Source organism: Cydia strobilella, chromosome 20, assembly GCF_947568885.1.
Source record: "Cydia strobilella chromosome 20, ilCydStro3.1, whole genome shotgun sequence".
Classification (NCBI taxonomy): Eukaryota; Metazoa; Arthropoda; class Insecta; order Lepidoptera; family Tortricidae; genus Cydia; species Cydia strobilella.
In genome coordinates, this window is record NC_086060.1 from 7191024 (window position 1) to 7218479 (window position 27456).

Here is a 27456-nt window from a genome sequence, read left to right on the forward strand (position 1 = left end):
CAATTGTATTTACTTAAAAATTAAATATTAAATAACATTATCTATGTTACATTAAGCACATACTTATTAACTCCAAGGGTTAACGTCTTCTAAATAGTCTGATATTTTATATAGGTAATATCCATTTTTGCACAACTTTCGTTTAATGACCGATTTAAATTCATTTAATGGCAAACTTTGAATATCCAAAGGAATTTTGTTGTAAAAACGAACACATTGGCCAATGAAAGATTTACTTATCCTCTGAAGTCTAGTTGTAGTAGGTACAAGTTTCTCTTTATTTCTTGTATTTCTGTTGTGTATGTCGCAATATTTGTTAAACATGTGTTTATTTTTCTGTACATATAATAGATTTTCATAAATGTATTGCGACGCAAATGTCAAAATGCCTAATTCTCCAAATTTGTCTCTTAAGGAGACCCTACATCCCAAATTATAAATAGCTCTAATCGCCCGTTTTTGCAATATAAAAATACAATTAGCATCTGCAGCGTGCCCCCATAAAAGGATGCCGTATGACATTAGGCTGTGGAAATAGCCAAAGTAGACCAGTCGAGCCGTATCCACATCAGTCAGGATTCTAATTTTTTTTGACTGCAAATGAGGCAGAACTGAGCCGATTAGACAATTTACGGATATGAGATCCCCACTGTAGTTTGGCATCCAAACTCATACCCAAGAAGACAGTCGAATCTTCAAAAACCAACGGTTCATCATTAATTTTGATACTCGAAACTACCGGTTTAACATTAGGCAATACAAATTTCACACACTTAGTTTTCTTTTCGTTCAAGAGAAGATTATTAGCAGTAAACCAATCCACAACACTAGATATAGCAGCATTAACATCATTATAATTTGTTTGCTGTCGGTAAATTTTAAATACTAACGAGGTGTCGTCAGCAAACAGTACAAGGTCATGTTTGTTGCGTACTAGGTGAGGTAAATCGTTAATATATACGAGAAATAGAAAAGGGCCCAAAATTGAACCCTGCGGGACACCCATTTTCAATTTGCTGCCAGATGAACTTGTACCATTTACAGTCACCCTCTGAGTTCTATCACTTAAGTATGATTCCAGAAGATTAAGTTCCAAACCTCTAACTCCATAGTGGTGTAGCTTCCTGATCAGGGTGTCGTGATGTACACAGTCGAATGCTTTGGATAAGTCACAGAAAACGCCTAGCGCATCCTGTGACCCCTCCCAAGCATCAACAATATGCTTTTCCCCTCACTAGCTCGGAAAGTTGTCTTTTATCCTTTAAAACAAGCGGGGAAAAACGCATTTTATCCACTAGTGGGGAAAGTAATTTGACCTTGGATGGAGCGTGTTTAAGTAGCTTGACAGATAACAAAACGTAAAACGCTCATAATAATGGTTCAATCGATATTAATTATCATTAAACAAATGGTTTGAGAATCTAATAAAAAATACCAAATTTAGCTTTATTTAATGATTTTATGTCATAAACCTTAAAGTTCCATAAGAAACGTTTGTTTTTAATAATGATGTTAAATATAATTCTGAACGCACAAGTTGAGTCGATGCAATTTCAAAACGCATCATTGACATTTCATACGTCAGAAATGTCAACATTGTCAACAACATTTTTACTTAATAACTTCTCACGTAAAAATACAGAATTTCCAGAGTTTTTGTTATAATATCGTAAAAAATGAGTGTTTCCAGTGATAAAGATGATCTAACGCCTGTGGATGTTGTACTTTCCTCGCTATAGTGAGGTGAAAAGTTTTGTGTTACACACGGGTGCAAATGTATTTTACTTCTCGTGTGTTGAAACACTCGCGGGTAAAATACAACATTGCACCCTTGTATAACAAATAACTATTATTATTTGAACACCTGCATCCGTTGTTGAACGACCGCGAGTAAATGCAAATTGTGTACTATCCATTAGATTATTACCAAAGAAATAATTTTGTAACTGATGTAGTAGAAGTTTTTCAAATATTTTGCTCAAAGTCTGGAGAATTGAGACCGGTCTATAATTGGTAGGGTCAGAATGACTTACCGCTTTGAACAAAGGTATGACTTTACTGCACTTCAACTGATCAGGAAACTGCCCACTTTCGATACAATTATATTTGATAAAATAAAACAAAAATAGCAGTACAAGCGAGGCTTTCAGCGTGAAAATATGAAAGCAATTCGCAATAATTTCAATTATATTCGTCTTCCCTATCAATTTATATTTCACAGAACAATAAAAGTCAATCTATCCTGTCGCCTCAATACGAAAATTACTAAAACAGGCAGCACATTTATAAAAATAAAAGCCCCAAATTTAAAAACGCCGTGCAAAATCAAAAGTCATTAACGTCCAATAAGTTAAAAAGTTAAGCGACTCACGTAATAAATCATTTTTTATTTCATCTCGGTACCAATTTTTCCAAGTCTTTTTTTTTCATCAATTTAACACGAACAAAAAATGGCACTCAATTGTAAGGTTTACGCGTTGATGTTTTTTTTTATTATGAGCAACCCCGTTCAACGTTTTGGCCAATGAGGGGGTCCGACTGGGCGCCGCGCGCCGCCCTCCTGCCCTCTGATTGGTTGGTTGCGTCGTACAGATTGCGCGATGGCGGGAAACGGATTTGAACAAGTTTAGGGCATCTCATTCTTTCTGTGGTAAAGTGACGTTCGGGATTTTTTCTGAATGGTATCGATAATGTGTATATTATCGATATTGCTTACAACTGTTATGGGAAGTTTATTCTATACCTGTGTTGTCTATCTACAAACTACTTTATGACCACAAACTACTAAGAAGATACTGCTTATGCCTAACTACCAGGGCTCGGAACCGGTATTTTTAAAAAACCCCGAAATAGCCCAATATTTTGAATTTTTTTATGCTCATTACGTAGGACTGAATCATGTATTTAGGAAACAATTTTGCATTATTAGAACGTCCCATTAAAAATAAAATTATAATCAAAAGAACGAAAAAGAACGTAATAATACCGGTATTTTTGTATGGAGCAAATACCGGTTTTCGACCCCTGCTAACTACCTTGATTTTTTCAGTTTCTAAATAAATAAAATACTGCATTTTTATGTTTACTCGCGGCAGCCAGCAAAAAGCTGCGTTCACGATTTTCTGAAAATTGAAATAAATTGAATTCCTCCTTCCTCTTATCGTTCGTTTATTATTAACTAGCTTTTGCCCACGACCTCGTCTGCGTGGTTAGTAATTTGGGTAGCTTATTTTTTATCTAATATGCTTTTTATCGATTCCCCATACAAACTCCCCCCCCCCCCCATTCACCCCCTTGAAGGATGACTTCTGGAATAAAACCTACCCTATGTTATTCCCCGGGACTTAAACTATCTCTATACCAAATTTCAACTAAATCTGTTCAGCGGTTTAAGCGTGAAGATGTAACATAGCACTGAGGTAACATAACAGATACTGGTAATTTTGAAATCATAAAAATAAAAAAAATCATCTAGGGCCAAAATCCAGAAAGGAAAATGTCGAGAACAATTGTCTGAAAAAATTACCACATGTATCCTCTTAAAAAAAGGTAGGTATATCGACATCGTTCTAATCGACACCGCCCCATCCCTAGCAAGTTAATTTGATACGAGCAGAACCCGAGCAAAGTTACTAAACGATGCTGAGTCTCGGGTCGTTCGCGATCGCCATTTAAGACTGTTGGAGCAATTTTGTTCAGTGTTTGAACGGGTCTTAGTTTCGGTACATTTGGTCAACACTAAGGGGTGGAGATATAGTTTACAATTATTGTGGGGTTTAATAGTTTATGTCATAATGTCGATGGTACTTAAATTATCTCTTACAGGCTATTGTTTGTTAGTTACCAATAATAAAAACAAGGAATTAAAATGACTTGTTTGGGCTATCATAGTCCAACATAATAATCATGAAGTCATAATGTCAATAAAATCAAAATAGTCACATACCTAGCTATCCATAAAAACAAAAATAATTTGCGTTTCAGCTGTACAAAATAAATAACACAAGTGGATGTAATACGTTTTCAATAAAATAGCATCCGGTCACAGTAATATGAGTACCGGATTAAAACTTAAAGCAAATGAGAAACTTGCATACACTGCCATCTCTCAGTAATGCAAGAAATTACTCTAGGAGTGACATCAGCGCCCTCTGTTGTCGAGTAGCAGTAGCGCTTGAAACCATAGTGTAGAAGGGAACATTTTAATCCTTACTGATTCTATAGTATAGTAGGCGACATTTTAGTTTGCCATTTCTTGGATAGAGGGCGCTATTATTAAATCCTAGAGATTAGTAGAGATAGTTTTATACTTCGTTTTTTAGGATTCAGTACCCAAAGAGTAAAACGGGACCCTATTACTAAGACTCCACTATCGGTGAGTCTGTCAACAGGCTGTATCTTATGAACCGTGGTAGCTAGACAGTTGATCACAGATAATGTATTTATGTTGCCGCTATAACAACAAATACTAAAAACAGAATAAAATAAATATTTAAGTGGGGCTTCCATACAAGAAACGTGCTTTTTTTGCATTTTTTTGCGTAATGGTACGGAACCCTTCGTGCGCGAGTCCGACTCGCACTTGGCCGGTTTTTTTTACTTAATTAGAAAAAAGGCAATTGTTTCGCTTTTTGAAAATTAGTAACTATTTACCAAGGTACTTATGAAAGCCAAATTATGTAAGTAAACAATCCTATAATGCTTTTTAATTGCTACATATTTGTTGTGACTTATTTTTTCAAAAGTGTTTTTCAATAAAGACACGTCAATATCGCTTACCTTCTTCCTAATGCAAAAAAAAGAAGTGTAGTCAGTTAAAAGAAATTCTAACAAGAATTGAATAGACAGTTGAAATTTTCACAGATCATGTATTTCTGTTGCCGCTATAACAACAAATACCAAAAAATTACGGAACCCTCGGTGGGCGAGTCCGACTCGCACTTGTCCGGTTTTTTATTCATTTTCAGACGAAAGGAAAAAAATATTTTATTACTAGGATAAAACAAACCAGAGTATTAACACACATTTTAATGTGAAATATTGTTGTCAACACTTTTAAAATATTTATTTACTTACATTAATTTAATTCCATAATAATCATCTCTTTTTAGTTGTCTTTTAATTACAATGACATTTATTAGGTAAAATACAAACGTGGAGTATTTTAACGAAATAACAACACAATTTTTTTATTTTTGCTTAGATCTAATAAATATAAATAGCATCCGCATATCCAGCCTTACATGGGATGCTATAAAATCTTATAAATAGGTACAAATATCAATATTTTTATAATTATAAAGTTTGAGATCTTAGGGACACGGTAGTGTAAAAGCCAAGCCAGTGATGCCTTATAAGCTTTTTTATCGTTTTCAATAATTCTATGTCATCCGTTACAATGATTAATAATACATATTGTTGTAGACAACTTGGAGATTTAAGTAAATTTCTATGTACACGGTTTTTTAAATTAAGTACAAATACATTGAGACATGTTTAAATTTATTTTGAGTAAAGCGCTTTAGAAAGGGTAAAGTAAAGTGATTCTTCATAAAAATGCTTACCCAAGACGTTATACTTTAATTACATATTATACATAATTCTATTGCAAGGGTAGGTACATGTATTTGAATGGATACCATGGCAAATGCGTATTAAAATACGACAGGACAGGTACACTAGATTTTTCGTGACCGACGAATTAACATACCCTGAGCTTATAAAAATTAACATTATCTTAGCTGTCTGTAATTTTGTTGGATCTTCAAATAAAGCTATCAAACACCGGGTCTTGGCGTTCGTTCTTGTAACGTTTGGGAGTTTCGTCGTCTTCGGGATAGTCACAGGGGAGGAGTAGCTGCGAAAAACAATAACATTTAGAAAAACAAAGATACTATTTAATTCTTGTAGCATTATTTTAACTAATAAAGATAAACAGACAAGTTTCTTTATTGCACATAGAAAAAGAAATGCTACACAGAGAAAACCTATCAGTTTTAAATAAAAGTTTTTTGCATTTATTACAGAGCTGTTAATTTATTGAACTTAGCCGACTTGTTACAATATTGAATATAGTACCTAGAGCCGCTAAGCGTCTACCAAAACCGGTGTTTATCTAGGTACAGGCAATTTAAAGACTCGTTTGGATTTTGGATGTAGATGTAGATGTAGTGTAGGGACGCCCGGCCGGAAGCAGGCGGGCTGTCGATCACATGTCGCGTTCATTTAGCCCAAAAATGGATTTTGGATAGGATGGCGTAGTTTTCCTTAGCTATTGCAGACTTATGCACTGTAACGCAGATTTTATAATATGTTGATAATTTCTTCTGAATTTGGTGGTGGTTTTGATGTGCACCCAGATAACATGGAGGCGTACTCTGATTGTACCAACAGGTAATGAATTTGATCCAGATCAAATTCATAACCTGTCATTACAATCAGAATTGCGCCTCACGGTCTCAACTACTGTAATTCTTACCGCAATACTATGTGAATTGAAATATTATAGTGATTGTGATGTGAGTCACGAACAACTTCGATTCTTATTCGTCTGTAAAAATATACATTATATTCTGATTATATTAAGTACATTATTTTGAACAAATCGGGATTCCATCCACCTATAAAAACCTACAAGGTTTACAGTTCGCACGTGTGGCGATGGACATGGTATGAAAGGGTCGCTTTGGTAAGCAACTATTATTTAATATTTTTCCTCGTTCACTTAGTCCGACGTGAGACGTGAGAATGGGACATTGTTATTGGACGTTGTTAAAAAAATAAAAATTCTTAAGTGCGTACAGTGACGTCAGTTTTACTTTATCAAACTATCTCCGTTTTTGTCACACGTGCCAGAAATAATATGAACCCAAATTCAATTTTTGAGGAATACTATTGTGTAGAAAGTTTCCCTGATTGAAAATCACTCGGTGGCTTTTCTCCCCAACACATATTTCAGCTTGTTTATCTGGCAAGGGCTTAGGATCTCCAAATTCCCTGCCATTTGTCCGTCGTCCCTTGCCATTGCTCCAACCCTGGGAGTAGTAGAAAACCCTTAGCTGTCTTAAAAAGGAAGAGGAAATTTTCTGCCTAAAAACTTACTCGGTCACTCAAAAACTCGGTCAAATTGCTCCACTGGCACGGGCTCAGGGTCTTCTAGATTCGAGCCCTCTTAAAATTATAACAACCCTGGGAGTACTAGAGGACTATTAGCAGTAATTAACTAGGGTAAGAAGAAAGATGAAGGATTTTTTTTGTTTAAAAACTTACTCATTCGCTGGCTTTCCTTTCCTTCCAGCACATACTTCAGCTTTTCCAGGTTCCCTGCCAGGTTTCCCTCGTCCCTTTTATGAGCCCTCTTACCATTAGTTCAACCTTGGGACTCCTGGGAGTACTAGAGGACTTTTAGCAGTAAGTGACTAGAGTAGAAGGAAGATGCAGGAATCTTTTGTATAAAAACCTACTCGCTCACTCGGTAGATTTCCTTCTATCAGAAGCTCAGGATGTACTCCAAATTCTCTGCCAGGTTTCCTTCGTCCATCTTTGGAGCCCTTTTACCTTTAGAACAATTCAACAACCCTGGAGCGGTATTCGACATGCGTTAAGTGACGTTACGTGTTGAACTTCAGTTGAATGGAAGAAATCGTGTGTTGTCGAATAGGTAAATTTGACATTAGCAATCCACAATTAAGTGACAACGAAACCAAACCGAACCACGACGAGTTCAGAGCCATTTTAAACCGTATAGTAGTAAGAAAACAAAGTTGATTTTTGTTGAATAATTTTTTCAATGAATGAGTTTTGGTTGTACCAAATGATACTTTCCACGGTTGATGAACAAATGATTCATTCCACTGTTGAACTGATGTTGAAGCCGAAACTGACAGTTGTGCATCTCGAATAGGGCCCCTTGGAGTACTTGAAGACTTTTAGCAGTAGGGTAAAAAGGAGAATGAAGGAATTTTCTGTCTACAAACTTACTCGCTCATTCGCTGGCTTTCCTTCCAGCACATACTTCAGCTTATTCATCTAGCACGGTTTCTCACGGATTTTCTCCAGGTTCCCTGCCAGGTTTCCCTCGTACCTCTAATGAGCCCTCTTACCAATAGTTCAATCCTGGGACTCCTGGGAGAACTAGAGGACTTTTAGCAGTAAGTGACTAGAGTAGAAGGAAGATGCAGGAATCTTTTGTATAAAAACCTACTCGCTCACTCGGTAGATTTCCTTCTATCAGAAGCTCAGGATCTACTCCAAATTCTCTGCCGTTTCCTTCGTCCCTCTTTGGAGCTGTCTTAGACCTTTAGAACAACCCTGGGAGTACTTGAGGACTTTTAGCAGTAGGTAAGTGACTAGGGCAAGAAGGAAAATGAAGGAATTTTCTGTCTAAAAACTTACTCGCTCATTCGCTGGCTTTCCTTCCAGCACATACTTCAGCTTGTTCATCTGGCACGGACTAAGGATTTTCTCCAGGTTCCCTGCCAGGTTTCCCTCGTCCCTCTTATGAGCTCGCTTCCCATTGGTCCAGCCCCGCGAGTACTGGAAAGTCTGCGCAGCCACGGTGGTGAAGGTCACGAAGATCACGAGCAGAGTTGAGGCTTTGATGTTCGACCCCATGGTTGGCTGGAAAAAAGATATTCTACCTAGTCAATATGAAAAAACTATCTTCATCGTATAAATTTGAACCCTTTTTGTATTTTTTTCCATAACCAGATTTATAATGACAAATTGAAATATTTACCATTGCTCTTTTGAGTGCGTTAAAGGGATAAAAATATGTTTTTATCCGACAGCATAATGAGTACCTATATACTTTAATGCTGACTTTTACTTAGGAACCCACTTAGTTTCCAACGTATATAATAAAATATTCATTAGCGTGTACGTCTTCGCTAAATCGCTACACAATTGTAAGGATTAATAAATAAACGTTAATTTGCATTACTTTTCGAATGTTTTATGTTTAGCAGGCAAACGACAATTTTAAAAGCTTTTTTTATCTTAACATAATACTCCTGCAATATAATACCTATTAATAAAATAAAAAAACAGAAAAAGTCAACCGTCCGAAACAATCAACGAAAGTAACCAAATCAACGCCAAAATTCTATCAGTTTACCTTTTAAGTCCCCTTCAAAGAAATAAAAACACTGCCATTTTCGACCTAAAGGACAATTGAAGTCTACATAATTAGTCCCTACTCGTAATTAGAAGAGCCTGTTAGTTAGTAGTTCCTATAATTATGGACGTAATGGCCGGTCTTTTTAGCCGAGATGGGGTTGGGTTGACTGTTATTTGATAAATGAGTGCACAGCTTTTTAGGAGTCCGCGGCAAGCTCGACCGAATTTCACCTTCCCATTCAAACAGAAGTTTCGTTCTCCTTTTACACCCACAATGACATGAGGTATATCTAGGTCTGTAATTAGTTTATATATATAGTTATATCTATCTTTGGCTCCAGTTTATAAAACATACGAAACAGAGCAAAAACAAGTTTTGTACGAAAAACTTAAATTCGCTGTATTTTACAAGCTTTTAATTTTGTGATATTGAGTTTATATCTGGTGTAAAGGTCGACCGGATACTGAATCAAACTGCCAAGTCGTAATTCAAGATGGCCTCCAAATTTTTATGGTGGAGTAAACGCAATACGAATATCAAACATGACACCACATATCTCAAAAGGCCTCTTAGTCCTAGCAAAAACAGATATAACTTATCCTCTTTGGTTCTTGTTGGTTCTTGTAATGACCCTGCCTATGAAACAGGACAGGAGGAGGAGGTCCCGCATGCGAATCCTGGTAAGGATATTTGTTTGTATGTTTATCACAGATATTTGTTCCTAAGTTAGGGATGTGTTATATGTATTAAAGTATTTATCTATTAAATATCTCGTCGTCTAGTACTTACTACCACCTAGTTCCAGATGACGATATATACAGGGTGATTCATGAGACGTGAGCAGGACTAATCCTGCACACTCAGTAACTGTTGATTGATCGATCACCTACCGATCGACATAGTTGAAACATACCACACTTTTTCTGATTTTTTAACTTTTTGGTGAGGACAAATTTATTTATCTACAATAATGGTTACTCTACAACACCTAATTAATAAACATAAAACAATAATGAGTAAGATAATTTGGTGTCGGTGCAGTGAATACAAATTTACAGAGACATACAGTTTGTAAATCCAATCCCATCAAAAACATTACATGTAAAAAGTTGCAAGTCTTGCAACGCAATTCTTCTACTACAAAAAAGTTTTGAGATGTAATGTGAAACCAAGTCGGTTATTTTAGTCAGTGCCAGGGGGTGTTAAAACCGTAACAATATTAGGTAAGATATCTTTATTTTTAATACCGTAAAATGGGGTGAGTAGGAACAAAACTGACATTCAAACCTCGATAACATTTTAGTGTTCCGGACGTTTGTATTTTAGTTTTTATTTTATTTTGGGTAGTTCCATTTCATAACTTTGACGATAAACAGGAAATCCCACCTCACGCCGTAGTCTCTCGTAATTGGGGTGAGATGGGTTTTCATACAAAAGTGATTTTGGAAGATTGTTGGATTGATTTTTTTTTATTATTAATATTACTATAGCTCCATTATAAATTGGAATACATTATTTTTGTAGCAGTAGCCTTAAAATCCCATCTCACCCCCTTTCATACCTTCTCTCCCCATTCATACTCACCCCATTTTACGGTACATATAGTTTTTAATGAGTACATATGATCGTGGTGACTTTTAACAATGTAGCCAACATCCGCCAATAATGATTTTATATTAATTGTGTCATTCATACGGCGTAGTAATAGAAGCATGTTAATTTGACTGCAAGGTCCTGCGGGGCTTTAATTTAAGTGGCCTCTACGAATTTCGTAGCACCTGCTACGCGATTAAGCCGCCTATTTATAAATTTTTTACTATCTTTCCTATTAATATTTCGTTACTTTCCAGATACTTTTTTGACTGCACGTTTTAAAGAATGTAGTTATATAATTGAATTGGTTACAATGTTACTGAATTTTGTTCTGAAAATAGATGCCATATTCTTCAATCACTTCTACAACTGTAGCTAAACGACGCTGAAAACATCGATACTGGAAATTTACAAAAAAAAGCAATGGTAATGAGAACAAACAAACCTTGAATAAAAAATATATACCTAATAAACCTATTGATTATTTTACTTTGTGTAGTATGTATTTATGTATTTGTTTTTGCGTTTTAATTGTCTCATCTAAATATATTAATAAGATACCAATGTTATATACCAAATCCTAATTAAATTATACATTTATATTTTATTTATTTTCGCCCTCTTTTATAAATTTATTGACTTTCCTCTAGTCTATTGTAAGTACGTAGCTATATTTGTCTACCGTTCTTCATCAATTATCATATACTCAAAGGTTAACTGTAAGAAATCCCTTAAAGGGATAAGTTCGTCTTTGTACTGCCTATTCTCTGCTATATTTGTGTTCTGTGTTTTGTACAATAAAGAGTTTATACATACATACATACATAGTAGTAGGTTAGCGTGGTATGGGCATGTGATGAGGAGGGATGAATGCCATATAGGCAAAAGAATGTTAGGGATGAATGTTGATGGACGGAAAGCGTATGGTAGGCCCAAAAAGCGATGGATGGATTGTGTGAAAGAGGATATGAGAAAGAAAGGAGTGAGTGCTGAGGTGACGAAAGATAGAGGAGAATGGAAGAGAAAAACATGTTGTGCCGACCCCACATAACGTGGGATAAGGGTAGGAAGAAGAAGAGACATACATACATACATACATACATACATACATACATTATAATAGTTTAGAGTTAGACCCAGATAAGTCTGCAGCGATTTTGATAGCACACGTACTGCAAGTGTTAAACGTCAAACTTCTATGAAATTATGACGTATAAATAACACTTGCACTGCGTGTGCTATCATAATCGTCGCAGGCTTACCTCAGTCTAGCTCTAAGTATACATGTTTATTAAAAATTTAAAATAAAACTTACCTTTAAAAAATCCGAAAATCCGATCACTGGCCAAAAATTAGAAAACAAAGGATTCAAAATTTGAACAGATTTAAATTTGGAAGTGTTTAGCTTAGCACGGCGGTTGAGACTGTGGAGTCAGGATGGATTCGCTCCCTTTTATATTAAGGACGCGGGCGGTATACAGTGGTGTCAGGGAATCGGGATACGAGAATTTCCAAACAGATTTTGTTTCTTTAAAGGTGGCGGCACATTTGGCACCAGAGGTTTTGCAAACAATAAGATGGCATGTAATGACATGCAAGATTTTGAAATTAGTGTTCCTATTTCGGGTTCCGTACCCAAAGGGTAAAAAACCCTATTACTAAGACTCCGCTGTCCGTCCGTGCGTCTGTCTGTCTGTCTGTCACCAGGCTGTATCTCATGAACCGTGATAGCTAGACAGCTGAAATTTTCACAGATGATGTATTTCTGTTGCCGCTATAACAAAAAATACTAAAAAGTACGGAAGCCTCGGTTCGCGAGCCCGACTCGCATTTGCCCGTTTTTTTCGTATCTTATATTACTTAAATTAAAATGAGAGTTTTTAAAGGTCTTTTCAATCTCCTGACCATTTCCAAAAAATGTTGCACGTTTTCATGTTAGCGTATGTTTTTTGTGTTCTGATATTTTAGGTAATCTTACTTAAAAACCTAGTAAATATCATGAAATGTACTATGGGAAAAGTGTCTCATTTTTTATCGAATTAACTTAAAAATATTCACCAAAAACAGCTTGAGATATTTGTGAAACTACCATGAAAAAAAATCTACCCACAAACACATACTCATACCATTCATAACTCTTCATATTATCGGGTTAAAAAATCGTCCAAGTTTCTTTTCCTATTTTGTTACCCGCCATTTACCTTGTTGTATAAGTGAGAGGTAAAAACATTTAAAAGAAATTTTTTGGATTTTATTATTATTATTATTTTGGTATCGAAAGATAGCCCCGGTAACAATAATAAACTATTTTAGAAGTACCTACTCGGCTATAATGTTTTCATGTAGCTACATATCAGTATATTAACAAATTACGACAACCAAACAAAATAATACGCAATGTAAAAATTAACTAATCAAGTTCGGACCTCTGTTTTCATCCGTTGAGCAATATATTGACATTTTTATCACGTTCATGAAACTCGGCGAATTTAATATTGTTAAATTTAATATTAAACGAGTTTGAGAGCATTGTGGACGCCCCACTGGTTCCCATTCCCACGCAGAACATTGGGCTGGTGGAACGAGAAGTAAACTCTGGTTACACGTTGCAATTTGATATTTTAACTATAAAACTGCCGTGAGACTCAAACATATTAAATTATTTTAACGGGTTACTCACGTATTATTAAGTCGAATAGCTCGACATGTTTCGATCCAATTTACGAGGTTCCTCTTCACGGAACAAGGACACGTCTTCACTGGTCGAGGGCGCGCCGTGTGTGTGTTGAGTACTTGAGTACCTACACGGCGCGCCGTTTTAAAACAATTTAACAATTTAATATTATTTAAGGTTTATATTCTACCTATTGCAGTTTAGTCAGAAAACTTTGTGGAAGTTAGGAATATTGCAAACATTCGCAATCGTATTCGCAAGTTTTTAGTTATTAATATTCGCATTCGTATTCGCACGATTAAATGCGAATGTATTGCTTCCTTGAACTCCCTCAGACTGATTTACTACACAAGCAAAGCTGCGGATTAACAGTTCTCGTTACATGTTCCATGTTCAGTTATCTTTTATAATAGAAAAAGTGAAATTAAAGAGTATTTTGATGTTTTTTAACCTTTTATTGTTGCGAGGTGTATATAATATAGGCTATACTGAGCAACTTTTACTATAGGACCAACACTGAAACCAGGAAAAAACATTGGGCAGCTTCATCATTTTGACTGATCAGATGTCGATTTTTTATATGGCGATATCGTGGTTAGTCCCATAGTAAAAATTGCTTAGTATGGCCTATATATTCACCTCGCTAAGCTTTGAAAAAACACCCTGTATATCCATTAATTTTGGAAAGTCCACGTTCTAATAAGCATAAATTATATAAAATGAAAACATTATGAAACAATAAAATACAATAACTTTTTACATTAACATAACTTTTTATAAAAGAGAACAATCACTTAGGGTGCGTTGGGGTAAGATTGAACGGGTTGGGATATGAAAAGTCGCCGCTTCGGCATACGGACGATTTTTTGTCTTACCCCTCATGAAAAACCCGTTCAATCTTACCCCAACGCACCCTACTTTTCTTTTAATTAACGTCTAACCGTCTGATTCTACTTGGCCTCCTATTTAGTAACATTGAATTTTATACAACGAAACATATTTTAACCATTTCGCGGACCGTAAGCCAAACAATTTTGATCCATAGCAGTGTTAATATAAGGCTTTAGGGTTCATTTTGCTTTGAACGACCTTCATTATGGCTATTGCATAGAAGAAACGATCATTTCGCGGACCGTAAGCCAAACAAGTTTGATCCATATCAGTATTAATATAAGGCTTTAGGGTTCATTTTGCCTTGGACGACCTTCATTATGGCTATTGCATAGAAGAAACGAAAGCAATTAGCTCAAAAGTGCACTTCGTATCCCGGGTATTGGTCTAGTTTCGTTGGGCATTCGATAATTGGAAAACGATGCATGCTCAAGTAAATAATTAAAACCGGCCAAGTGCAAGTCGGACTCGCGCACGAAGGGTTCCGTACCATTACGCAAAACACGGCGAAAAAATCACGTTTGTTGTATGGGAGCCCCAATTAAATATTAATTTTATTCTGTTTTTAGTATTTATTGTTATAGCGGCAACAGAAATACATCTGTAAAAATTTCAACTGTCTAGCTATCACGGTTCATGAGATACAAATACTGACGAACAGACGGACGGACAGCGGAGTCTTAGTAATAGGGTCCCGTTTTTACCCTTTGGGTACGGAACCCTAAAATTCTAGGTATAAAATAAATTTACCAAGTAAAATTAAATGTAAAAGTAAGCCTACAGTTTTAAAAAAAAAACGCTCACCTACCGAACTGGGTCACCTTATATTTATTAAGCCCTTAGATTATTTTTTTCATCAAAATATAGACACAAAAATGCGAAATTTTATTTTTACGAAATAATAATACCAAGACTACTAGCTATCACGGTTCATGAGATACAGCCTGGTGACAGACAGACGGACAGACAGACAGGGTGGTTTAAGTTCCCCTAAATTGTTTAATTTGTGTATAAATACACTACAAGCGTTTTTCGACTTAAAATACGTGAGTGACCCCTTCTTAATATATTTAATAAATACACTTATCGTGAAGCTCAGCAGCATGCATGTTGGTTGTCGCATACAAGACACAAATTTCATTAATATTAGCTATACGGACGATATGGTGCTTCTGAACCCCTCGGTAGGGCTTAGAACTTAGAAGGAAGCTGAAACGTGCAGTGAGAGCTATATGCCAATAGGCATAACTATATCCCATCAAAAACATTACATGTATAAAGATGCAAGTCTCGCACTGCAGTTCTACTACTACAAAAAAGCCACCGAGCGACCGGGCGTAAGAGAAAGAATATTCATATAAAATTTGGGCAGCATAGCATTTTTTCTCTTTCACTTATAAATTTCGGTATTTCGCCATCGCCTCCTACCTATGATGCCACCCAGTCGGTGATAAGAACAAAGCATGACACTATTTGCTCTTTCCTCTTACAGGAATCGCAATAAGACTATCTTTCTCTATCAAAAAGTATCAGGCCCTTGAATAAAAGTAATCAATTTCGTCCAGTATTGCTCAGTGGTTTGCTTTTAAAACAGGTATCCAATCAACCAGCAGCCTGCTCTACGCAAAGGTGTTCCGTTTGCCTCGCTGCCCGCTGGTGCAACGCTTCCGGGATGTTCACGGATGCAATTGTTAGAATAATTACCCTATGTACAAATTGAATTAGGTACCGACCTGTGTTTCTTTGACGTCCAATGTTAATAAATTATTGCATTATTTAAACACTCAACACAACATCACATGAAGTTTACACGGTTTATGATTTATGTAGGTACTATGCGAAACCACGGTTGAGGAAAGAAACAAATATGGTAGTAAGATAGTAGTTAAATTAATAAGATTTTTTAGTATTTTGTGCAACAGGTACATAATAAGGGTTCTTAAAATTCAAGGGCCGAAGTAACAAAACGAAACGAGGATGAGTTTTGTAAAGACAGCCCAATAATTTTAAGACCTAAGTATAACGGAGTTTATTGAAAACAAAGTAATAATTTTATTTTACATTAGTAATTCGATACGATAAGGTGATCATTTGTAAGGATGTTCTATAATAATAAAAAATAAAAAATAAAACCAAGCACATTGAAGAAAAGTTTATGCACCCGTGAACATATAATTTGGGCACGTAATGTTTTTTTTACTACTGCAACCTTGTCGTAACTGGAATGATGTACTTAACTTACTATCACGCAAGTGACGCAAGCCATAAAGTCCTAGGAACAATAGTAACATTCTTTACTTCGCCATAAAATAAGGAAGAGTTTGGTTAAACCCAGACGCAGCTTTTTAGATCAAGTGAAAGAAAAAGTAGGGGTCGTGTCGTATCAAAAAGTCAAAGAGCTGGCGCGGGATAGGGAAAGCTGGAAGATACTCCACCGACAAGAGAATAACTCTTAAGCTAATGATGATGTTTAGAAGAAATAGAAATAAAAGTACTATCAGCAGCTGAAATAACTTGCAGCAGCAAGCAGGTAAGGTAAAATAGTAGTTTGTTTGGGATTTGGGACCAAGGGATGAAAGGCACTAATTTCTGCCGAGATAGTTTGGCGCTCCAACGCAGATAGTCCGAGGCTGAAATGATGCCTTTCACCTGAGTTAAACACTACTTTTCATTTCGAATACGAGGAAAATAAAATACATGTGTATTTTTAAAAACACGAATAAGAATAATTTTTTACAGCATTTATTGAGGATATTTTCAATTAACCATTTAGGTAAAAGTATCGTTATTTATGGAATGAGGAGTTATATATCAGAATGGAAATTGTACCTATAGCAAATCCATTAAAAACCAAATTTCAATTGCTTGTAGTACAATTTTTTTTAAATCGTACTCGGAAAGTAAAATGCTGTAGTGCAGAAACGTATCACTTTCTGTACACTTTTTAGAACAACAATGACCCTCTTTCAGAGCATGAGAAATGAAAATGATTTTCACAAGCTCCCCTTCCCTTGACAATGACTTCAGATCAAAAAATAACAATTTAGAGAAATAATAAAACATAATCTCATAGCCCAGTATTTAGTAGTCCATTGCTTTCACCCAACAGCTTAGTACATTTTGGACTCCATCAACTCAATAGTCATTACACCCTGACAAGGCTCATCCGTTCGGTGTACTCCTGTAATACAAAAATACAAATACAAAATACAAAAATCTATTTGTTTTAAACACAAATTGCCATGATTTAGGTGATGGAGCCGCCCGGTAAGCAAAAAATTGCCTGTGTCGGGAGGCACCGCTCTTCCCTAGGTTAAAGCAAACTATTTGTACAAATAAAAATTTAAAATCTAAAGATTCATTTCTAAAACCAAAACAACAAAAATGACCATTTAACTTACACTAAATTTTAACAAACTTATGATATTGTAACTTAAATAATTTATAATAATAACTATAAATGCATGAAAAACGTGTGTGTGTGTGTGTGTGTGTGTGTGTGTGTGTGTGTGTGTGTGTGTGTGTGTGTGTGTGTGTGATACTGAATACATTTCATTAAGGTATTTTTTTTTTTTTTTTATTTATTTATCTCAATGTACATCACAACAATTTTCTTACAATTATATTCCTCGCCAAACTGCGATTGCAGTTTGTTGGCGAGATAGCGCTCATTTTTACATTTTAAGCATTTATGCACTTAAAAAACTAAACTTAAACTAAACTTAAACTTAGATACTATCCGAAAAGCGAGCATGCATGGCGATAGTTTATGATGACTATTAAAAAAAAAGATATATTATTTTATCTTTTTGTTTAATTGTCACTACACCTTTTAGACTATTTTAACAACTAATTAAGGTATATTCAAATATAGTTTACAGTTTTAATATTAGGGTATCTTTTCCAATAACGTTTTTTTTAACTCATTTTTAAATTTAGCCATACTACATTTATTTTCTTCCCTTAGGTAGTCAATTTCGTTATACAATTTTGGTATCAAAAACAAATTAGTCCTTTTGCCATAATAGTTTTTAGCAGTGTTTTGTACAACTTTTTTAAGCCTTATGCTCTTTGTTCTATATCTACTTTGTTTCAGCACCTTAAATTTACCATCAAAACAATATTCTACTGCTATCCTATATTGCACCTTTTGATGCATAGGAAGTATTTTACATATCTTATACAATTTGTCGTAATTTCCTTTGAGCTTATTTTGTCATCAAAAGGGTCTCTACGTGTTGGCTTTGGCTACGGACACGCCTCCCAAATGTCCGAAACACCATTGTTCCGTGACGGGTAAAAACACGTGTGCTTCTTTCCTTGGTAACCTTAAGTTTATAAATATAAATCGTATATATGTAAGTTATATGTGTGGGTAAACAAATAAAAATCGTGGCAATCCAGTCAGCTGTTATTTATAGCACATTTAATTGAACAAAATTCCAAATATCAAGGTCAAATGTCAATTATATGTAAGCGCCCCTTTTAATTATTGTTAAACATAATTATATATCGCTCTGAGGGAACTAAATTCACTAGAAGGGTTAAGCTAGGGACAAACTGAGCCCACGCAACGCAACTTATGCAATGCAATGAAATCTGGACCCTGAAATGTGTATGCTTAGAAACATATTTGTCATGCGTTGCGTTGCGTATGACAAGTATATTTCAGCATGCAAATTCCAATAGGGCTAAGATGGTTGCTTTTTTATAATCTGTCATCATGCCTGTCACGTTCTTAACAAAGTGCGAAAGTCACACATGACATGACAAGTGATAAAAGTGCGACCATTATACCGCCGCAGGGTCCAGATTTTATAATGCATTGCATACGTTGCGTATGTGGGCTCAGTTTGTCCCTACAATTGTGAAGGGTTTTAATTCAAGTTTACTAAAGAAATGAAATTTATTAAAACTACTGGAACATTTTGGAACCAAGTAGGTAAATATTTTTATTAATCTAAATACGTAATACACTTTGAATCCGAAATTTTTATACGTAGTTATTAATACACTTTTTAGGGTTCCGTACCTAAAGGGTGAAAACGGGATCCTATTATTAAGAATCCAATGTCCGTCTGTCTGTCTGTCACCAGGCTGTATCTCATGAACCGTGATAGCTAGACAGTTGAAATTTTCACAGATGATGTATTTCTATTGCCACTATAACAACAAATACTAAAAAAATATTTAAGTACGGAACCCTCGGTGGGCGAGTTTGACACACTTGTCCCGGTTTTTTTATACTTATTCTTGTTACATACATGATTATGAAGTGCACTGCCATTTAATTTCGTCCAGAATTCTCCCGCACGGTGTAGTCGGTGTATTTTTTCATTGCTCCTTTAATTTAAAATGAATTAGATTAAATATTGATTAAAAGGTTATTGAGTAAAATATTCAATTTGTCAAGATCAGCGCTTCCACGCACCTAACTCTCTGGAGGCGCCAAAGATCTCCAGTGATAGCTTGTAATCATTCCCTTGATTATTACGAGATTGAATAGATCGCTAATTAATACCTAGCTTGAAGGACACAGTTAATACTAGGTACCTATACTTAAATACGCATTTAACTAACAGTTAAACCCTACTTTGTCTGCTGTTAATTCTTATTGTAAAGATAAAAAATAAAACTGACGTTTTTAAAAAGTGAAATCTCCACATGGTAAAATTTCGTTTTTTTTTTAGGGCGTAGGTATAGCGTAAAATATAGCTTCAATTCCCTTAACTGCGATGTCTACAGGAAAGACGCGAACAAGTAAAGGATGACTCACGCTAGAACGGCCCGGGACCGGACCGGGGCAACCGACACTTCGTTTTCTATGACAGGTGACCGGTGATCACGTGATGCTTTCTAATCTTTCTATAGGAACGACGTGTCGTATAGCTCGGCTCGTACCCGGGCCGTTATAACGTGGGTCAACTATAAAATGTGTATGAGTCACTTGGAAAAGTCTATTCCGTCACTGACTTATTTATGTACCTTACTTTACGTTTTATTTATACAACTGCAAAGTGATGCGTAAATTGATATTGCCGAAAACAATAATAACGTGTTATATGTATTATAAATGTTATGATGGTGGTACAGTTGGTATTTATATATTTTTATCTTAACATATTATCCCTTAAATAGTCACAGCTTGCAACTAAAGTTAGTAAAAAGTCAAAGCTTACGAGCGTAAAGAAAAAAACTCAATTTTTTCGAGAAATAAATCTTCTAGCACGTTTTAAAAATAAGTGTAACTTAAAAACTACCTATAACTTTGTTCTTGTAGTTTAAATTCCGGTTTTAAAATACATCTAGGAAATCGATCCTATTAAGAGTTCCGTTTCCTATTTGAACGACGTAAAACATCAAAAAAATGTAAGGAACAGGTGGGCGTTTTTTAAAATAAATATTCTTTCAAATCTGGACATTATTGGGCTCATTCTACTCAGAATCGACAGCATTCTCCATCCTGCCATTAAAAAAATATGTCCCAAAATGTACATAATCCAATACATCACGTTTTTAGTGTGAAAAATTGTTTCACATGTATGTGCGTGACGCGTGACGTAGTGGAATGTACAATTTTCATACAAAATTTTTGGGACATTTTTTTCAATCGTCAGGATTGAATATGCTAGTGATTCTGAGTTGAGAGAACCCAAAAACACCAGGATCTGTGAGAATCAGGTTTTCAATATTTATTGTAGAAAACGCCAACGTACCAAAACAAAATTGACTTCTAAATTTAGCCATTCACGTATTTCTTAACCCGTCGATCGGCTTTTATTTAATTTGCATGAAAATTAATTTCATTGCGACTGTTGTTTTAATTTTGAGGGTCTCGGAGGGCCGAATTGAGGTGATACGGGCTGTGACGTCTGTGACACAGTTTTTGATAAACATTTATTTTATACAGGGTGGAAAAAAATTATGGGCCCTGGAGGGGAAGTGACTTAAAACCTTAAGTTAGCTCATTTTACTTAAAGCAAAGATGCAGTAACTCTGCTTATATCTTCTTTGCTTAAAGATAACACACTGATGAAACTAGGATTTTACATTGCAATTTGACATTTTTTTCTACCATTAGCCTACTTATTATTATACGACATCAATAAATTAAAATAATAACTATTAATAATAAACTGACAAATCAATTCAATTAATCATTTACCAATATAATTATTTTTGACGATATATTCTTAGATTTAGTTTTAAGATTTGCGGTCATTTATTTTATTTTAATTTAAATTGATTACTAATAAGTAAATGTAAATAGCCTAGAATAATATTACTATTGTGTGCCCTTACAGGGTGTCATGATCTGACTTTATATTATGTAACACCTATTATGTACATGACAATACAATAAATAAATGATAAATGATAAATGATTCTGTTGTTAATCATTAACAGTAACTGTATCGACTATTAGTAGAATAAAATACCGAGTGGTTCGATTCCCGGGCGAGACTAGCAAATTTACAAAAATCTTTGAATGCATTTTTGTTTCTTTTTAAAAATAAAATAATGTTTTCTTTAAGTAAAATGAGCTAACTTAAGGATTTAAGTGTACACTGTATAAAATTGTAAATATATTCCGCACTTGTTACTGTTTGATCTCTGTTTGGCCCGAGGGTTAACTGGTAGACAATGCCTTCTGGCATTAAGTTCGCCTTTTCTACAACTTAGTTTACAGAATTTTCACAGGTGTTGTATTTCTGTTGCCGCTATAACAACAAATACTAAAACGTACGGAACCGTCGGTGGACGAGCCCGACTCGCACTTGTCCGATTTTTTTCTGACCTTCAGGGACCTTAAACTTGTAATTTTACCTGCTACTTTTATCCCCTACTGAGAAACAAATGCATAAATATCCATATTTACTAGATAAGCCGTAAGTTTAACAGTTCATATTGAAATAAATCTCTACCATTATTTATCTAATTTAAGATATGAGGGAAAATTCGTATAAAAATATTAGTACCACAGATGAGTAAATAATATAGACTGTCAATTCAAAATCATACTCCTCGTTTTTGTTGCAAATGCAACGAACTAGAATAACTAATACAAGTCTGAGTAGAGCTTAAAACCGGCCAAGAGCATGTCGGGCCTTGCTCAGTGTAGGGTTCCGTAGTTACCCTTCCGTCACAAGACGCCGCGCGGTGCGCTCCGTAGTGCTCCACGGAGTTAATGAAAATGAATGAATGAAATTAAAATGAAAGTTTATTAATAGCAGTCGCTACAAGTCTGTAATATAAATATTAAACCTACAGAATGGTAAGTTTAGGGTTGTTTAGACAATTATATTTACAATTCAATAAATATATGTTTATTTATTACAACTATAATATATATTTAAAATTCATAATTATTAATGAGTTGCGACATGTTGCGCCAAAGTGCTCCATGATTGCTTGTGCTTATTCCTCTATGTAGTTTGTAATTCTATGGTATTATTTGTGTCAGAATTTTGTATTTATTAATTAATTATGCATAATGTTTACCGTGTAAGCGATTTGGTATATTACTGTAAGCTTATATGAGAGAATAAATAAATGAAATGAAATATGCTCCATCGTCTTCCGTTACTTTGAGGACTGTGAGGATTTGTCACAAAACGGTCAATATTTCTAACATTACTCGTAGCGAAAACATGCTTGGATTTGGAAGTTTTGGGAAGACCTAGAATTAAATCATATGGAATATAAATGAAAATCCAAGAACTTAAAGCTCCTGCCTACTGCCGGTGCCGAGTAAGTTCAAGCAAATTTCAGCTCTATGCTAGTAGATAAAAGCATCAAATTACAATATTTTAGCAGTAATACCAAAGCTCTTTCTATTTTTTCGGAAAAGGCAGTCAATTAACTAGCAATTGCATAGTATAGGAAATGAGGTTTTAATTAAGTAGATTGTTTTAGAAATATTGGTTTTTCTAATTGACATTACGTAACATGTACTGCGAGGTGCATAGATAGACCTACATTATGAATGATATCGTTCAGAAGGTGGCCATATGCTATTCATTATACAGTGTAACAAAAATAGTAGGAATCCGTAGTTTAATTAAGGGCATATGCCCTTAAGACTAGCTACGCCGTTAAAATTTAATATAATTTTAGAAATATCGTAGTTGTATTGCAAGCATTCTTTTTTGTCATACTTTAGTAGTAAACAGATATTTCGACTCCTTAGATCTTATAATATATATAAAAAAAAAGATCTTATAAAATCAAACGATAGGTTCATGAGAACTACAAAGCTATAATCACAAAGTAGATCTGAGAAAACACGAAACTTTCACAAACGAATATGAACAGAAACTGAAATGAATACCGTTGAGTTACTCGCGTGGTTGTTTCTCTATTGTGTTATATTTGCATCATTACGCATCTTACACTATCATATCACCTCCGTGACATACGGCCATTATGGTTATAGGGCTGTACCCATAGACCTAGAATCACATAGATCAGCCATACGCGTGCGCCTGTGAGGGACAGAACATACGCAATGCGACAATATGTTTCGATTAGATTTGTAGCCCACCATAAACCATACAAATTTACTGTGGGGAATAAAAAAAATGTGAGACTGTGACAAGGACAAACAATAACAGCGCTTTCTCTGCTACTCCTACTGAAACATACATAAGACTATCCCGTTCGGTTCTTTCCCCCCACCCCTCATGCCCGATCCAGTTATACTAGATTCATGGCTGTACAGTCTGGCAAAAAAGAATAGAAATTAAAAAGTGGCAACACTGTAGTGTCATCCCGTTTTTCTTAGATTGATTTGAAAGGGACGACACTACAGTGTTGCCACTTTTTAATGTCTACTCTTTTTTGCCAGACTGTACCTAACATGATCTCTTTTTATTATCTCAATAAACAAGATAGTCTTTATCATCCTCCTAGCGTTTAATTCATAGGTAAGTATATTTATTAATTGCCTGCAGTTAAGTCCCTACATAACACATTTGCAAAGTTTGTTCCAACGCAGGGGCAGTCACCAAATTTGCGCCCCCTGCCGACTGACAAGTTTCCCTGCTGCTGCCTTTTGCCCATTTTAGTGCCCCCCCCCCCCTTGGATGGCACCCGGAGTACGTGCCCCCCCCCCCCCCTAGTTACGCCACTGTTCCAACGGCAAAACAAGCCAAGCTTGTTCAAGTTCTATGTTCTTTCTGCGCGTATGTTGATAATCGAAAAATCCCCAACAACCTTGTTAGTGGCAATAGTAGCGATTCAACTGAGAATATAACACCCTCTGTACGTGTGGGTGGAGCGTTATTTAATATAGAAACAAAACAACGCAAAAATGTAAATAGGTATACACGTTCAAATCTTGTCTCTCGGTATAAGTACGTACCTACAGCAAATTGGACTCGCTCCGCAGCGCACAAATTTGTAAATTTAAAATCTTCCGTCTATTTAAATTATAGCAACGATTCGCATCTATTCTAGTGCATTTGTCGTCAAGCTCACTATACTTATTAACCTATCGAATGAGCTGATGCCTTTACTGAATGAGCTGATGCCTTTACTGATACTGGAAAAACGATATGTAAACATACTGCATACCTATACGAGGCCTGGACGTTAGTGAGATGACGATAATTCATTGCTGGTGTCCTACTTTGTTACCTACGTATAACATGAGTTAAACCTGATTATCCATCTGGTTACTTGGGCTTCATAGTCGCCTCCAACCTCCCCTTATAGCGACCCCTTTCCGCACACTAAGTTTACCTTAAGTTCATATGATGAGTGGTTACACTTTCTCGTAACTACAATGTGTTCTATAATTCTAAATTACTAATATCTTGGGACGAAACCCTTCGTATAATTATGATTGAACTTCACTTACATTAGCCATGAACAATTCCCTCGGATCACTGTTGACACTCTGAATACTGATATCACAATGAATGTTAGTCACAATCTACAATAGACACCTCATTATTCTAATAACACCATTAGAAACTCCTTGAATAGATCCTAAAGCAAATATCACTCTTGCCGTAGCTTTGTTCGCACACAACCTCCTTTTCTTACTGTCGTTCGCGCGTATACCCTCTTGTTTTACCCTTAAAAATCACAACAACCTAGAAGCGGTTATTTCACTTAAACGTGACTACGAGCGCCATCTACTCCATGACGTTGGCAGCTATTAGCCGATTCGCGATATTCGCGACACTCGCGCCCCGCAGGAAAAAGCTACTCTTTTAATTGAAGTTAGATGCCAATAGGCAAACATGTAAATAAATCAACAATTAGATGATAATTGAAACACCAATAAGATTGAGTTGATGATAAGAACACTAATGTGAATTATAATGTATTTTAGCCGTTCAATCTCGAACTGCCTCTCTCGGCTTTTGCGCTGTGAATTGGTATGGCCTGAGATTTCGTATAATTTCTGATGACGTTGTAGAAATGCGCTGAGGCACGCCGTTTCTGAGACTGATCTGATTGTTCATCTGTATTTTTGCTGAGCTGATAAAGAATCCCTGAGACTGGTCTGAGCATTCATCAATGTTTGTGCTGAGCTGATTAATAACAGGATACTGGGACTGGTCTGAGCATTCATGAATGTTTTGTGCTGAGCTGATTAATAATATGATCCTGGGACTGGTTTGAGCATTCATTAATAGTGTTAAACTGATTGAAAGCAGAATTCTGAGATTGGTGTGAGCGTTTATTGATGTCTGAGTTGAGCTGAGTAGGATCACGGCTGCGGTTTGTCATCTCTGATCCGTTACTGGTCTACCTATGACCAATGGTATTACTCACACTCTAGCGCGTTCTGTTCCAGATTGCTTCGAGCAGTCCTTAGTTACAATCTAGTTCACGAGAAAGATACAGCGTCATGCGACCTAATATGTCAGAGAGTGGCCACGCAATTTGATATCAATCATCGGTGTTGTTAGACTGTGACTACCATCTGTGATGTAATATGCTGCTTTGCTCTTATGATATCGTTAACATCTTATTTCACTACTTCAAGTGTCACAACTTTTACTACAGCAGACGTAAACATAATGACCAGCATAATTTGCGTGTATAATTAAACAACTGCAACTTTATTAAACACCGCGTCAACCGCGTGATCGAACTGAACCCACGTTTTTATAAGCACTGATAGTTATTACACAGACAAATGCGACCGTCTTATCCGACCGGGAAGTGTATGTAACCTAAGTTCCCACTTCTCTTTACTGAATACTACTGGCAGTAATCTACTATGTCAAGTATTTTAATCTATTCGCTTATCTATTATACCTAAGTAATTGACATATCCATCTCTGGGTGTACCTACTTAATATCCGGTAGCCCTCCCAATCCAAGGAAGAAACACGCTATTCTCATATGATCACAAATCAGAATGTAAAATAGAACCTATCTACAACTCACAAGAGCCACATTCTTTTTTTTTTTTTTATTAAGCTAAGCTAAGGATTATCAACCGACTTGCCAAATCAGGCTGTTATTTCGGACTGTCAAATCCAAAACAAGTGATGTGATGTCAGTTCATTCTGATTTATTGTGGCCAAAATAACTGCGGTTTTCATTTCTCTAATCATTTTCTGGTGCTTTTATTTTTCGCCTGGTGTGAGATAATCTGGTTTAAATAAGTTGGTACAGTCAAATCGTCAGCCTCTATTAGGTCTAAAAGCCATCAATGCATTTAACCTAAGCTACACTCAAATAATTTAAACTAAGTACCTACATTATTTTTAATTAATTACAAAACCTGTAAACAACTCTTTTTTACTGCGTTACATCCCCGTGTACATAATCAGTCATGCTAAGGACCGTAGAAACAGCATAGCAATAGTAATACATATACTGTACATCCGAGGTGCCTATTAATTACGACTTTACATGCCTATTCCTTAATTGATGTAATCGATCAGATCTTAAATTAAGTGTAATAATCGCCAACTTCCCGTACTACGGTATTTTAACTGCTGTGTCTATCAAACTGATCCACTTTGTTTCCTTTATTCACGAATTTTCACATCACAACTCGGTAGCAAATACTCAACGTGTGGCAATTTTGGCGCAGCGTCTGTATACTCTTTATGGACATGTGCTTTATTGACTTCGCAAAGGCTTTTGATTTCCTTAACTGGAGTAAAATGTTCAGGGTTATGAGCGAAATGAGGAGACCACCTCACGTTAT

General features: G+C 35.6%; 2 protein-coding genes across 3 annotated transcripts in view; one reads left to right on the top strand and one right to left on the bottom strand.

Moving 5' to 3' along the window:
* LOC134750524 (BTB/POZ domain-containing protein KCTD9) overlaps positions 1-27456 on the top strand; it is a 512667-nt gene that overhangs the window by 173049 nt on the left and 312162 nt on the right. The gene's annotated exons all lie outside the window — the stretch shown is intronic.
* Positions 5641-12123, bottom strand: LOC134750658 (pro-corazonin-like). Its single transcript, XM_063685883.1, has 3 exons — positions 12027-12123; positions 8395-8619; positions 5641-5857 (listed from the first exon to the last, which is right to left on the bottom strand). Exons 2-3 carry the CDS (start codon positions 8611-8613, stop codon positions 5765-5767), a joined length of 312 nt encoding a protein of 103 aa, XP_063541953.1. The 5' UTR covers positions 8614-8619; positions 12027-12123; the 3' UTR covers positions 5641-5764.

Bases quoted from the DNA above. Each gene is read 5' to 3' on its own strand.
- LOC134750658 (XM_063685883.1), bottom strand. From the start codon at position 8,613: ATGGGGTCGAACATCAAAGCCTCAACTCTGCTCGTGATCTTCGTGACC. The intron at 5,858-8,394 runs GTAAGTTTTTAG...TGTTTTTCGCAG, and splicing joins GAAAGCCAGCGAATGAGCGA to CTACTCCTCCCCTGTGACTA.